Source organism: Callorhinchus milii, unplaced genomic scaffold (genome assembly GCF_018977255.1).
Source record: "Callorhinchus milii isolate IMCB2004 unplaced genomic scaffold, IMCB_Cmil_1.0 Scaffold7, whole genome shotgun sequence".
NCBI classification, from domain to species: Eukaryota; Metazoa; Chordata; class Chondrichthyes; order Chimaeriformes; family Callorhinchidae; genus Callorhinchus; species Callorhinchus milii.
In genome coordinates, this window is record NW_024704748.1 from 2943916 (window position 1) to 2958928 (window position 15013).

General features: G+C 44.2%; 1 protein-coding gene across 1 annotated transcript; it reads right to left on the bottom strand.

The window, feature by feature from the left end:
* Positions 1 to 3393: 3393 nt before the first annotated feature.
* On the bottom strand, positions 3394 to 5755 carry LOC121849481 (homeobox protein not2-like). Its single transcript, XM_042336972.1, has 3 exons — positions 5264 to 5755; positions 4340 to 4521; positions 3394 to 3739 (listed from the first exon to the last, which is right to left on the bottom strand). The coding sequence occupies exons 1-3, from the start codon at positions 5628 to 5630 to the stop codon at positions 3551 to 3553; spliced, it is 738 nt and encodes a 245-aa protein (XP_042192906.1). The 5' UTR covers positions 5631 to 5755; the 3' UTR covers positions 3394 to 3550.
* Between the last annotated feature and the right edge of the window lie 9258 nt (positions 5756 to 15013).

A 15013-nucleotide genomic window follows, 5' to 3' on the forward strand; every position in this document is an offset into this window, starting at 1 on the left:
TAACCACCTCAGCCAATTTGTCACCCCCCAACCCCCAGCCTCACAGACAGTGCATTTATAATTGTAATATACTGAATATATATATATATATACAACAATATATAATTCACTCCTACTAAGTTGTGTGGCGATTTGGGTGATTCGATATATATATATATGGGGGTGACTAAAAAGTCATGATACCATTACATTGTCTAATAAGTCTTAAAGAAATTATGATTTTTTTTAAGTGAATTGTGTGGATATCACAAGTTTTTGATCACTCTGTATATACTATATATATAGCTGTTTCCGAGTTTTTGTATTTTTGTTCACTTTTTGTTGATTTCATGGTGTTCGAATAAATAAAAACTTTCCATTTGTGTTTTTTTGCACAAATGATACAAATGCAAATCATTTCATTATGCAAATCCGCGATTTTTCTCGTCTAGCAAAATGGTCCTTCTAAATAAAAAAAGAGGTTTATCTGCGTTTTCCAAACGTTATTTCCATTTTAAACCCCTCTCTGCCTTCCATGATTTTTATGCTAATTTCTTCTCTCTCTCTCTCTCTCTCTCTCTCTCTCGAAACAGGAATTAGTTTTATATCCCGTCCCGTTTTAAGTCTTGAATAATGGCCAAAGACACGGAAAATCCTGTTAAGAGTTCGTTAATTTCGTTGCGGATATATAGGCTACAAAGGATTTCAGTGTAAACGTTAAGCAACTAAATTCGGATCAGGAATGGACCGACTCCCTATCAATGCTCTCTCTCTCTCTCTCTGTCTCTCTCTGTCTCTCTGTTATTCTCTCTGACCCCAGACCGAGTGACACCCAGTGGTGGAGAAGCTTTGAGATGAATCAAGGCAATGGGATGTTTATCCTCAGTCAATCTGGATATCAAGCCTCCAGCAAAGAAAGCGATCTGATTTGTAAAGGTGATACGATCTTTTTTTTATATAAACAGAAGCAGAACACAGTCTCGCCTTAACGGTGGTTGCGACGATTTGCAAATATTGGAAGAAATGTGCAAAATTGGGTTCACATTGACATTAACTCGACCCATACATACACACACATGTATATATATATATATATATATATATACCTTGGACTTTGTGACATCTTTTCTAAAGGGACTGCAGACTTGCCCTGGAGGTTTTAACTCGGTAGAAGAAAGTTTAGCGGTTAAAAAAAAACCTTAATTCTTCCCTGACCTGCTTTTTAATTTGATTTGAGTCAGGAGAAAGAGACGTGAAATGCAATTCAGCCTCAGTGAGAATAAAAAAAGCTTCTGTCTGTGAGATAACGCGCGGTGTCCCAATTAAAAGGTCTTTTACTCGTGTGTAGATATACCCAAACACACACACACACGACTCAAACTTTCAGATAAGATTATCTGATCTCCTCCTAATTAATCCCCGTAACGAATAGTTTCGAATTGGTTCTGCATAAGGGAACTGTAACAAATCCGAAATAATAGTACAGGGAGAAAAATAGCATCTTCATTAGAGGGCAGATTCCAAATGCTCTTTAAAAATCCACATGATGCAATCTATGGCTGTACATCATTAGAGAAAAATGCAGATCATTAAAGAGTCTCTTCTTTTTTTAAAAAGTTACTTTTTTTTCCCGTCAACGCAAAAGGGTAGATTTTTTTTTTTTTTGCCCACTCAACCGCATTGGGACGGCGCTCGTACTTAACAGTCGACCGTTTGTCTCTTCCACCGATTCTCAACGAAATCAGATTTTTACGCTGAAGCCACGAATAAAATGACATTTAGGTGCAGATTCGGGGTATTGCGCGTCAATAGTCCAAGTCAGTCAGTGATCCAGAGCTGCAGTTAGGTCATCCTTTTGCATTGGACCTAACGCCTTTCTACGGGGAACTTGTGGTTAAGTGTAGTGACTTTGTTTTGTGTAGGCAGAGGCCACTCCGTCCATGTTATGGAAGATGTCCCATCGAAATAGCGATTGATCGTTATCTGCCATGGAAATGATGGGGCTCTCACACACACTCACACACACTCACACACACACTCACACACACACACACACTCAAACACACACACACACACTCACACACACACACACACTCACACACACTCAAACACACACACACTCACACACACTCACACACACACTGATCCTCTGGATATCCAAATACGGTTCAACAGTTGCACTCAATACACTTAAGCACTTCTAAATACAATGATCATCATTCTCACTCAGGGTTCAGTTTTTGGTCAGTGCGGTACATTGGGGGGTGGGGGGTGGGGGGGGGGAATGACCTTTGTGGGCAAACCCTGTGCGAAGGATCCGGCGAAGCTCTTTGAGCCAAAATGCGAGGAGATATTTATTATTCGCACCCAATTTTTTTTCCCGAGCGGCCGTTTGTAAAACCCTGCAAGACATTTTAATGGCTATCGAAACGATTAACACTTAGACTCAGCTATTATTACAGTTGGGTTTGTTACTTGCAGCTGCATTGTAACCTGTAAATAAATCCCAGTGGCCGAGGTGGAGAGTTGGCCTGAAATTAGATGAAGTTGACAAAACACGATCATTTGGAATCGGATTGGTTTTTTTGGGGGGACCTTTTTGGGTGTCAAAAGTAACCTTAATAGCTTTAGTTGTAGCTCTCTCTCTCTCTCTCTCTCACCACCACCACCACATACACACTCACACACACACACACACACACACACACACACACAGCAGAACAGATGCAATTTGGTTTTCCTGCAGAATTGGTAGTTACGAAAACATTCCTGAACAGAAACCAGAGGTGAAGTGCGACCAATATGCAATATGCCAATGATTTTGTTTCTCCCCCCACAACAAATTTGAAAAGTCTTGAGAAGGAGAAAGCAGAAAAGGACTAACCCCCCCCCCCCCCCCACCCCACCCACCCCACACACTAATTCCCCCCCTCCTTGAAATGAATGAGTATTGGACATAATACACTTGTTAAGAGACTCAGAGAATGAGACACTGACATTGACCTGTGAGTCTCTTGAGACATTCCCTACCCAGGGAGAGAGTCCGACCTTCCTCTTGCCCCCTCCCCCCACACATACACACAAAAAAAAAATCCCTGTAAAATAATTTCAAACTAAGACCGCACATCTATTATCAAAGCCAAATATATTTGAAGCAGGTTATTCATGACAAACCATTGATGTCAAGCAGACCTGGTATTTAATGGCCTGAGCAACGTCGATGGCTGTTGTTTTTCCCCCTATTTACGCGACGGTTCACTTCTGCTATTTAACCCACTCGGTCTCTATTTGGGGACATGAGTTTAAAAGGGTTTCTCGCTTTTTTTGTGTGGCTGAAAACGGATGGAATATGTCACTCTTCCTCAGTCCACTGCATCAGAAAAAAAAATAACGTGGCGAACTTGTGTGAGTGTGTGTTAGTTTGAACGCACACACACACACACACACACATATACATATACATACAATACATACGCCCACATCGAGACTGGAAAACACTCATAAACCATCCCGTGTGTTGACTTTTCAGTGTTAAAAAAAAACAGGGCTTCTTCCCCTTTCACGGAGCGCGTTAGTACGACGTTTCTATTCGCTGCGGCTCTCGGGGTTGCGGGGTCCTCGGTGCGTGGTGCGTGTTGCGTGAGTGTTTCGGGGGGTCGGCGAGGAGCGACGATAAATTCTCCGTTGAAAACCCCGAATGGTTTGGCTCCACGTGGCGTTTTCTCCACTTGATCCGCCTGTTCTGAAACCACACTTTAACCTGAACCAAACAAACAAACAAACAAACAAACAAATAGACAACACAACACAAACAAACCAAAAAAAAACAATTGCAGACCATCACATGTCTTGAGTGGGAAGGCCACGGGGGTGGGAGTGGGGGGATGGGGGTGGGGGGGGAGGGGGGGGGACCTTGGCATCCAAGAAAAATTCTTGCAATTAATTGGTGGACTGAGATGGAGAGCTGAGAAGATAATGAAAGATAATGATAATGGAAGGAGTCATCGTTGAGTGTGTGTGTGGTGTGTGTGAGTGTGTGTGTGGTGTGTGTGTGTGAGTGTGTGTGTGGGTGGTGTGGGTGTGTGTGGTGTGTGTGTGTGAGTGTGTGTGTGGTGTGTGTGTGTGAGTGTGTGTGTGGGTAGTGTGGGTGTGTGTGGTGTGTGTGTGTGTGTGTGGGTGGTGTGGGTGTGTGTGGTGTGTGTGTGTGAGTGTGTGTGTGTGTGTGAGTGTGTGTGTGGGTGGTGTGGGTGTGTGTGAGTGTGTGTGTGGTGTGTGTGTGTGAGTGTGCGTGTGGGTGGTGTGGGTGTGTGTGTGTGTAGGTGGGGGCGGGTGTCTTAATGTTGACACCAGGAATGCTCACCTGTGTTTCTGTCAGGTGCAGGGCAGTAGCCAGTAGGAATCTCTCCGCTCCAACCATGTACTGTTGTCTGCCGAATTCCTCCTCCAACCGACCCACCTGCTCCTGTGTGAAGGTGGTCCTCACTCGCTTGGGTCTAGTTTTTGACTTGTTGGGCAGAGTGTTGGAGCGAAAGGCCCATTCCCCTACACACACACACACACACACATAGCACACACAGGATTATATTTACACACACACACACCAGGAAAACGACCAAAAAGTCTGGTCAACTCTTCTTGAAAGACATGGATCCAATTGGACCTTTGCCCCAAAGCTCGATCAACAAGTTACCCATTTAGATAATCCAATATATATATATATATACACAACCACACACACCCATAATCTACATTTAATCTCCTAAACGCACAGCCACACTAGCACTTGACAGCACATTTGGTGAAGCGCTTCGGGACGTCCTCCTGAGGTGCGAGTCGCCAGTGTGTAACCCAAATGCAAACGTTATTATTTTCGTCCGACAACGAAGCGGTGACTTTGACAGAGCTTTTTCGAATGGTGACGGTTTCGTTCGGCCAAAAATGGGGCGCATTTCGCAATCGTTGTTTTTTTTTGTTGTTGTTGTCTGGGCCGTTCTAAGATGTTGCAATAAATAGGGTAATAATAATAATAATAATAATAATAATAATAATAATAATAATAATCTTTGCATTTGACATAGCGCCTTATCGCGTTTATAGGTATATATAGTTACCTTATAGGTACAATTCACCTCTCTCTCTCTCTCTCTCTCTCTCTTAACACCCCCACCCCCCCAAAAAAAAAGATTGTGTTCAGATTTAGCGAAATCCATCCACGTCCTTTATAAAACAACAGCAATTAACAACAGAAGAAAAAAAACGCATCGAGTGCTGCGGGTGGTCGTACCTTCTGTGCACGAATCGTCGCAGCAAACCGAAGGGAAAGCGCTGTAGCCGTGTCCCGGGGACTGTCCGCTGTATCTCAGTAACGGGAAGCAAGCGGCCGGTTGGATGAGGACTTGCAGAGACCCCCAGTAATCGCTGTGCGCCCACCTGGGCTGACCCGGGCTCTCCGGGGCGCTGCTGGAGACCCACGCCCCGCGGTGGCCCGGCTCGGCCCGGCGGCTCCACTCGGAGGCTTTGGAGAGGAGCGATTCCACGTCGAAAGAGGACCTCCTGGAGGGATACCCTCTCCCCCCCACCGCCGCCGCCAGGGGAGATGTCCTCGCCCCGGGGGGGCTGAGCAGCACGCACTGGGGCGTTGGAATTTGCATTGCAACAGCTCCCCCCAAACCCACCCCCAACCCTCTCCCCCTCTCCAGATTGACTTGACTCGAACTTTTTACCTCTCTCCTCAACTCCCTCCCTCCCTCCTCAACTCCCTCCCTCCCTCCTCAACTCCCTCCCTCCTCAACTCCCTTCCTCCCTCCTCAACTCCCTCCCCCCCTCCTCAACTCTTTCCCTCCCTCCCTCCCTCCTCAACTCCCTCCCTCCTCAACTGCCTCCCTCCCTCCTCAACTGCCTCCCTCCCTCCTCAACTGCCTCCCTCCCTCCTCAACTCCCTCCCTCCTCAACTCCCTCCCCCCCTCCTCAACTCTTTCCCTCCCTCCCTCCTCAACTCCCTCCCTCCTCAACTGCCTCCCTCCCTCCTCAACTCCCTCCCTCCTCAACTCCCCCCTCTTCAACTCCCTCCTCAACTCCCTCCTTAACTCCCTCCCTCCTCAACTCCCTCCTCAACTCCCTCCTCAACTCCCTCCCTCCTCACACACACACACACACAAAACTTTCTGCTGTTATTCCAGATCTGGCGTTGTTCCTGATCGTCCTGGGAGCTCTTAGTGTGTTTTCTCTCTCTCTCTCTCTCTCTCTCTCTCCCTCCCTCTTTCTCTCTCTCTTCCTCCTTCTCCCCCTTTCTCTCCCTCTCCCTCACGCCCTCTCTCGTTCACCACCACCACCCCCTCCCCTCTCACACTCTCTTTCTCTTTCTCCCTCTCACCACTCTCTCAATCTCTCTCTCTCTCTCTCTCCCCCCCCCCCCCCTCCTCTCTCTCTCGACAACTAGAACCACCAGCCTCTTTGAAGATGAAAGTTGGGAGTGAGTGAATGAGTAAGTGAAGATTAAAGAGTAAAAAAAAATGAGATGAACTAATGACACAGCGGTCAGCTGATTTTCCAGACAGGAAGTTTCAGAACATTTTTCAGAGTTTATTTCTTGCTCAGTGTGTGTGTGTATATATATTATAATAAATATATATGTATTATAATATGTATATAATTTACATATATTATAATATATACATATATATCCTCATCGGCAGCTTTCTTTCTTATTATTTTCCATGTGTTTGAGGTCTGCTTCCGCGTTTTAAGGTATACATATTTCTTCTCAAAGTGTGATTGATTTTTCTCTCTCTCTCTCTCTCTCTCTCTCTTTCTCTCCCAGTCGGAATAAGGTGAATTATTTCGAGCCCGGATCGCAGTCCCTGCTCTGATGTGGGAAGAAAAGTCTTTAGTTTTAGGTGGTTGGTTGGTTGGTGGGGGGGTGGGGATTGGGGGGAAATAATCACAAGAGAATCCAAATTTAAAAAAAAGTCCAAATTTTCCTAAATCGTCGTTAAAGTTTTAGTGGAAGACACGTGTCAATCACTTTTTAGTGCTGTGTTTTTTTTTACACACACACACACACACACACTGGATCTTTTGAAAGGACTTCTTATTTGGCTGGTGATGATTTATTTGTAATTAGGGGTAACGTTCTTGAGATCTGAGTTGTTCAAGGTTTCCACGCTAGTTTTGAATTATTTTCTCTTTGTTTTACTCTCCCCCCCCACCCACCCCCACCCACCCCCCCACTCTGCACACTTCGGGATTGCCTCTGTCCTTGTGGGCTGTGAACAGGCAAATATTTGGGTTTTTTTTTGTGAATACTGGAAGAGTCTCTCTCAAATGTAAGTAGCGTCTCTCTCTCTTTCTCTTTTCTCACTCACTCCCCCCCTCTCTCTCTCTCTCTCTCTCTATTACACTCAGAGTCTCTCACACAACTTTACACGTTCAGGCATTCCCAACATCCTCTCCCACGCACTCGCTCCCACACTATCTCTCACCTGGTCACTCTCACACACTTTCGCTCACTCACTCGAGCGCACAGAGCTGATCTGAAACCTGTTTAATCTGTCGGAAACCTCGGTTTGCACAGGTGTCCCGTTTCAAAGCTGAAACAAGAGCTCGGTCGCCCGAGAGAGAAGCCACGGAAAAAATTAAACTGCAACAATCCAGATGATTGTTTAAGATTAAGACTCTCAGTGCTGGAGAAGGTGTGTGTGTGTGTGTGTGTGTGAAAGGGATGAAGGGGGTGAAGGCTTTCAATGGGATGTACAGGGCGTGAGGCAGAGGTGACTGTGTGGAGTTCTGATGGTCAACTATATATTCTATGCAAACAGGAAAATAAAGCCCGACGGTACCTGCCTCTGCACAATAAAATTCCTTCAGTGCCCCACACCACTTCCAATCTAAATTAACGCAATATATGGGTTTTGCTTTCTGCTAACAAATGTTTGGCATTTAGGTTCGTGAATCACACGGGTTTTTTGGCGTTTGGATTCGTCGATTTCATCGACCCCCTTTTTTTTTAAACTGCACTAAACGCTGCTCTTCTATTCACGACCCAGTTTTGACCTGAGAGTTTCGTTTTTTTTTTTATCTTTGCCCCCCCCCCCCTTTCTTTCGAAGAAAAACAATTCGTTTGGGAAATAAATGGCAGTGTTAAATTGGACAGAGACATCGGTGTGGGGGAGAGGGCAATATTAAATACAATTAACCTGGACGTGAGAGACAGTCTCTCCAAACACAATGAGGGTCTTTTTTTCCCCCCTTCCAGCAACAGATGTTAACGATTACAGAGTGTGTGTGTAAAAAAAAAGGCTGCAAAGGGTTTGAGCCCAAGTGACCAACGTAAACGCTGATAGATCCATTTTTCGAGGTTTTAAACCGTCCCTCAATTGTAAGCAAATAAATGAAAAATATGAAGCACGAATGAATTGGAAGTGGTGTAAATCCAAAGGTATGATAGGAATGCGTGAACCAAACACCGGGGAGGATACGTTACGCGAAGAAAAGTACCACTTCTCCCACAGCCCTGAATTCCTAACAAATGTGTTGGGTTTGACTTGCGGGCAGATTTCATGTTTTTTTTTTTTGCTTCTTCTTAAAAAAAAATCACACACACTTGCACGGGGGAGGACAGAAACTGCCACGGGCACCCGACACGACTAAAAAAAAAAGTCCCTTCACACAGTCTAAACAGGTGAGCGAGTTTTATTTGTCGAGTTGTCTTTGTCTGAGGGTTTCAGTCGTGCGGTTTCGGTGAGGTTCACTCCTGGTGCACAGTCTTGACCAGCTTCATCTCACAAACGGACACGCACCCATGATGGTGATGATAATAATAATCATAATCATAATAAAATAATAATAATACTAATATTCCTTGCATTTCACACGGCGCCTTATCACGTAGTCGAGACGTCTCCGAGCGCTTCGATAGAATATATTGCAAAAGATGCATTGACTGCGCATTTTCTTGCGGGCGAAACTGCAGGAGCCGATTGCACACAGAGGTGTCCCACAAACAGTCGTGGATTGAGTGACCATTGGTTTTTTTTTTTGGGGGGGGGGTGTTATTATCTTGTTAGCAGCAATACATCTTGGGGTCGCTTCTTGGGGTCGGTGGAGTTTGTGAGGACTGCCCTGTACTGTAGGAAGGATTTTCCTATTGCTGACACTATCAAAGGGCCCGACTTCGTGTTAAGTATGGCAGGAATTTGTTTTTTCTCTTGGGGGCGGATACAAGACATGATATACTTAGCTACTTGCGTTTGGACGGTGAGTTTCTATGTATGCGGAGATCTGCTTTTTGTTTTGTTTGCAGAGATCAAAAGCCTCAATATAGGCGTCCACGAGGCCAAGGGAGAAGCAATGCGTGGCGTTGCAGTAAAAATAAACTTGTAAAATGTTGCTTTCCCGAGGACTGGCGACATAAAACCAAATACTGTACGTCAATGCAGTACTGTACTGTATTGTGCTGTGCAATCCAGGGGCTCAGCTGCATTCCCTTCATCGGCCAAGATTCCTCCTGGGATTTTAAGTGTCGTGTTGCTCTTACTGCCGGCGGGGAAAAACACTGCGAAACTTCAAGCCGTATCTATAGCATTCCTCACTGGGGGGAAAAACACTTTGACACATCGCTATTTAAACACACGCACACATACATGCACACACACACACATATTGAAATACATGGACATGTATTTAAACGATACATATCTATGTAGTAATATATAAATGTGTGTGTGTGTGCGTGTGTGTGTGTATTTAAATAGAGATATCATATATCAAAGTGTTTCACCCCTCCATGTGGAATGCTCTGGACAGCTTACTGTAGGTATGCGATATATATATGTGTGTGTGTGTATGTGTGTGTGTATCGAGGGAAAAAAATATAGTGAGCGATTGTTTCCATTTCTACAAGCATTTATTTTCGGGTCAAGTCACCTGAAATGATTTACTTGTTCCCCTACAACCAGGCGCTTCTCTGCCGTGTTAAATCGCAGCTGAATCGACTCTCTTGACAGTGGATTGAAATTGTCAAGTTAAGCGGGAATGGGAGGGGGGAGAAACCAGTGTAATATGTTCGAATAACTCGGGGTAGGTTCATGGGTAAAATTGGTATCCCACCTCTCTCTCACACACACACACATACACACACGTACCCTCACGCACACACACCGACCGATGATTTACTGATCATTTTCTCCAGATGGACCTCTCATCTCATTATGATTGGGACAGCAATTTAAAATATGACTGTCATGTGAAGCGGTCAATAGAGAGAGAGCCTTTGCAAACTTCCTGTTGAACCCAATTGATTTCTGTAAATAAATAATTCGAACGGCCGTCACAGCAAATACGCACTAACTGTGTGACACGAGCAGTTGTAGGTTTCGCTTTATATGTTTGAAACATTGCAGTCTTGTCATTCATACCAACCAAATCAATACCTCTCTCTCTCTCTCTCTATCTATCTTGGTTACTCGTTACACTAGAATCTGGCACCTCTCTTGTTTCCCCCACGTAAATGTGAATAGGTTCATGGTGAGAAACAGATGACTTGTGCCAAACTCCATCAGATTACTAGTACTATTAGAAGGAAACCAATAGGGACATGAGAATATATTTTGCAATAAAAATAATACACAGACTGCCAATTGGACGCTGTGGTGCCGAACAAGCCAGTAACAGGGATAAATAAAGCCAACCAAATGACACAGTACTGTTTTGTTTTCTTCAATGGGTGTGTGTATGGTTTTTCAATCGATATTTTTTTTAATAAAAGGATAATTCTGCAATTAACATGCTCTATCTCCACGACCCAATTCCAAGGAGAAAGAAGTAGGAGTGGGAACAATAAGATGTGTTCTTGTCTCTAAACGTACAGGGCACGTTTTCTCTCTCTATATATATGTATAGATTGTGTTGAATTCGAAGCTCCCAACTTTAGTGTTGTTGTTCAATGTATTAAGATTAGACTGAACTGAGCTTCCAAGACGGCGTGTGTACCAGGAGCTAACATGGGGGAAGCTTTAATAAGACAGTTGGATCCTAGAGAGATCAATACAATGCCTGTCTGCACAGATGTGGAGGCTGATCACATCGATATTCCCAAAGAACACGAATAATGGGATAACAGTCGAGCTCGGGTGACTCGAGATTTAATATCTTCGAAAAGAAACTTCAGAAAAATTCTAGCTGTGACAAAAAAAAAACCTATTTATGAAAAGAGTGGGAAAAAAAAACATCTGCAGAGTGCAGTTACATCCACCATTCCAGGTCCTACCCCAATCATTGTACATCCTCCTTACATTACACTAGTTGCGACTGATTAAGCAGTAACAAGTATATATCAATCAGAGGCGATCACAGTCATTTAACCACTGCCTGAAGGGTCAAAGCAAGATTTCCCTGAACATCTGAAGGAGTTATTCGGCTTACAGTCCTGGACATGACTGACAGAGGAGGGGCACACATGCCTTTTTTAATGTGGTGAGAGGCATCAGAGTGACTACGCCTTTGTGTGACAAAGCGCACAAAGCTTCGTGATGTCTCAAGTATCAAACGTGTCCGAATAAGTCGACAGACAGTTTACATAACTTTCTATAAGGAAACATTCCAATCACGCGTCTTTCCGGAGAGCGCCCAAGTGTAGCCATCTCCACACCTAATGTGCACGAATATATATATATATGTTTGTCTGATTACACCCTGCCATCGGCTGGTAATGGAATGGACGTTATATATATATATATATATTATGTGTGCGTGTGTTTTCCAATCCTGTTGATGTTTTTGCCTTCTGTTCCTCACTCGTGCCAAAAATGTGCATCTCACAGCGTTGCTTCAACAGTTGAGCCCAGTATTAACTCTGCAGTCATCAATCTATGCCAAATGGTATGGGAACCCCAGGGCTTTTGCAAGGGATGGTGAGAATTGCACGAGCAGAGAGGTTAGCGAATGCTTTCTGCTCCACGCACACTGGGGTTAGGTCAGGTGTTAACAGCAATAGAAAGAGACACTCATCATCCGGAAAAGAAAGAGCAAGTCCACTTATTGAATACCCTAGAGGTCCGGAAAAGTGCTTTTTTTTTCTTCTTCTTCTTCTTCTTCTTCTTGATGCTGTATATTCCAAACCCGCCAAGTGCAGCGCCTACCTTTCAGCTGTAAGCTATGTAATGAGGCCAGGCTCCAATAAAGCACACAACATCCAGTTTGTGTGTCTGTGAGTTACTTGAGCTCATGTGTTGAGAATTGCCTATTTGGAGTGGGCACTTTTTGGGGGTTCTGGGCGACTGCATTCAGGATTGCTTCCACCAGGCAATGACATCAACATCAGAAGCAACGACAGCAGTGTTTTAAGAAGTTGTTTGAAATGAGCTAATGGGAAACCTTGCTCCAGGCAGCCAAGTCAATGATTAGACAATAGTCCTAGATTAATTAATGATATATCCCAAGGGTGAAAATAATTGTCACAGTTTATTTGCTGCACAGTAATCCAACTGGTATCCAACGGATCACTGCAGACAAGAGTGATCTAATTGCAAATCTCCCTCCAGAAACGCGCAATCTTCACAATCACCACAATCGTCGCACATCCTCTAAAGTAAATCGGAATGATCCGAGTCTCTGTGAAAGAAACGCAAACGCGTGTTTCAAAACCATTCATTGCGTGAATTCATTGCGTGGCCTCGAGAAATGACTCTTCAGATATGTTTCGCCCTCACACTGTAAGCCACAGAAGATAATATCAGTATCAAAGGGAATGCCAGTGAAGTACCACATACCCATAGTTATCACAGTGCCCCACTCCCCACGTTAATTCTAACCGATACGCACATACTACAAACTACCTGTTAGAGAGATTTACATCCAAGGGAAGGACCCAGATGTCCCAGACCAGACTATGCCTCGACGATGCTGTTCATCTCACTAAACGATCCGCCACAAAACAAAAAACTAATTTCTTTCTGACTTCGATGACTCCTCCGTCGAGATATCGCGCCCCTTTGATTGTATTTTAGTGCTTTACTGTTGAGCAAATTGAACGGAGGCTTAAAACGCCGGAGTAATGCTTGACAAGGTCCATCGATACTGATGTGCAACTGCTCCATGAGTCAAATGCTGCACTAGTCCAGGGACGATTGTAGCTCTAGGATGCGATTTGACTTAAATACAAAATTACATTACATTACATTTTGTATAACGCCTTTCGTGTCGAAAAGACCTCCCAAATGTTAACAAGAGCAGTTCACAAAATGACAACAAAACGACCACAGATGCACAGCTTGTTCAATGCATTCCCAATAATTATTCTTGTATTGTTGTTGTTATTATTTTTATCATTCTTTTGTTGTTATTCTCTTTATTACTCTTTATTGTTATTTTTATTCGCATTATTGATTTTTTAATTATTATTCTTATTATTGCATGTCGTCATTGATAATCATAATAAATGCAATACCAATTAGGTTCAAATTGACACAAGCTCTATCAAGTTTTGACATTTCTGTCGGAACTGATCGGAAATAACACCAGATCCCAATAATGCACCGAAAAATAACTGCGGCCTTTTCAGATCTAAGTATCTCTTTTTATTTATTTTTTTTTAAAAAAAAAACTTGCGTTGTCCCAAAGTACTGCGAGTCCTCCGTGGAAAAAAAAAAGAACTAACTCCAATTGAGTTCGTGTTTGCTTTACTGAATACACACACGAAGACGTGTGGATTACATAGTTTTACATAATTTGCCTGTTATTGTGCAGTCTGCGCACCATATTTCTGCACGGTTTGGTCTTGCCCTGCCAGCAATTTTTTGATTAGTCCACATGTCATGTATAATTCAACCCTAAATGCATCAGTGCATATGTATTGCAGTATTCTCCTGTGAAGTGCTGTCAATCCATAGTTACATTACGTAATCCCCAAACCTCGGAATAAGAAACCCGGGGGGGGGGGGGGGGGGGGGATGGGGGTGGGTGGGGGGAGCATTCAAATAGTCGCGTTAAATTGTCCTGGCTATTTGCGAACTTGACAACTATCTATTTAATCAGGTATTTATTTATTGCTCGTACTGCTTTGGCTGCTCTGGATAGTCTGTGAAGCGCTTTGAGACGCCTGAACGAGGTGACGAGGGGCGCTCTATTCAAACGCGAGGGCTGTCGTTATAATTATTAGTATTATTAGTATTATTATCCATTTGCAGAACTGCAAACGTGAAAACACCCCTTCGCATTGCGTGAAGGGGCAGGGCGGGATCAAGCGTTACAAGTGTCGAGCCCATTACCGAACTGGGGGGGGTGGAATAGACCGTAAAAATGCGTATTTCTCCAATGATCTGTGATTAAAAGGTCCCAGTCTAAGTCACTCGCTCACTCAGTAGCTCGGGTGGTAAATCCACTGCTGGTGACCTCGCAGCGAGTGTTTGCAAAGATTATCTGCGGTGAATCGAATGCGTTTGAAAAGATTGGTGTTCAGATCCATCCCCAAAGACGCACCGGTTTCATTAAAGTGCCAGACACATTTGGTGTGCAGGTGGGTGGGTAACTCGTGGGGTTAATTTACCCCCCCCCCCCCACCCCCCACCCCAAAAGCCGACTGTCCATCGCACTCACCATCTTATCCTTCCAAGTAATTTGGATCCAATACCTGTCCCCCCCCCACCACCTCCCCCCCCCCCCCCCCCCACCACCACCCCGCGGCCAATCTAAATATCATCTCTCAAAGAAAGGTGCACCGTAGGTTACTCAACGACAATGATAATAATAATAACTAATAATAACTAATAATAATAATCCTTGCATTTGATCCAACGCCTTATCGTCTCAAAGCGCTTCACAGAAACATACTGTAAAGTGAATTGACTTTATATTTTTTGCGGGGGAAACTTCGAACTTCATAAACACCTCCCCACCCCCTCCCACCCCCTCCCACCCCAAGGGACTGTTTTTGGGGCATTGCTGTCGCGTTTGTCTACAAACATACAGTCACTGCGTTGAACGGTATCTCCTTTCAAGCGCTTTGAGACGCCCTCCTGACACGAAGACGCTATTTCGG

Excerpts from the sequence above, each read along its gene's own strand:
- LOC121849481 (XM_042336972.1), bottom strand. The coding sequence starts at position 5,630 with ATGCAAATTCCAACGCCCCAGTGCGTGCTGCTCAGCCCCCCCGGGGCG. Across the intron at positions 4,522-5,263 it reads CGACGATTCGTGCACAGAAG|GGGAATGGGCCTTTCGCTCC; the intron begins GTACGACCACCC and ends GTGTGTGTGTAG. Across the intron at positions 3,740-4,339 it reads TGCACCTGACAGAAACACAG|GTTAAAGTGTGGTTTCAGAA; the intron begins GTGAGCATTCCT and ends TGTTTGGTTCAG.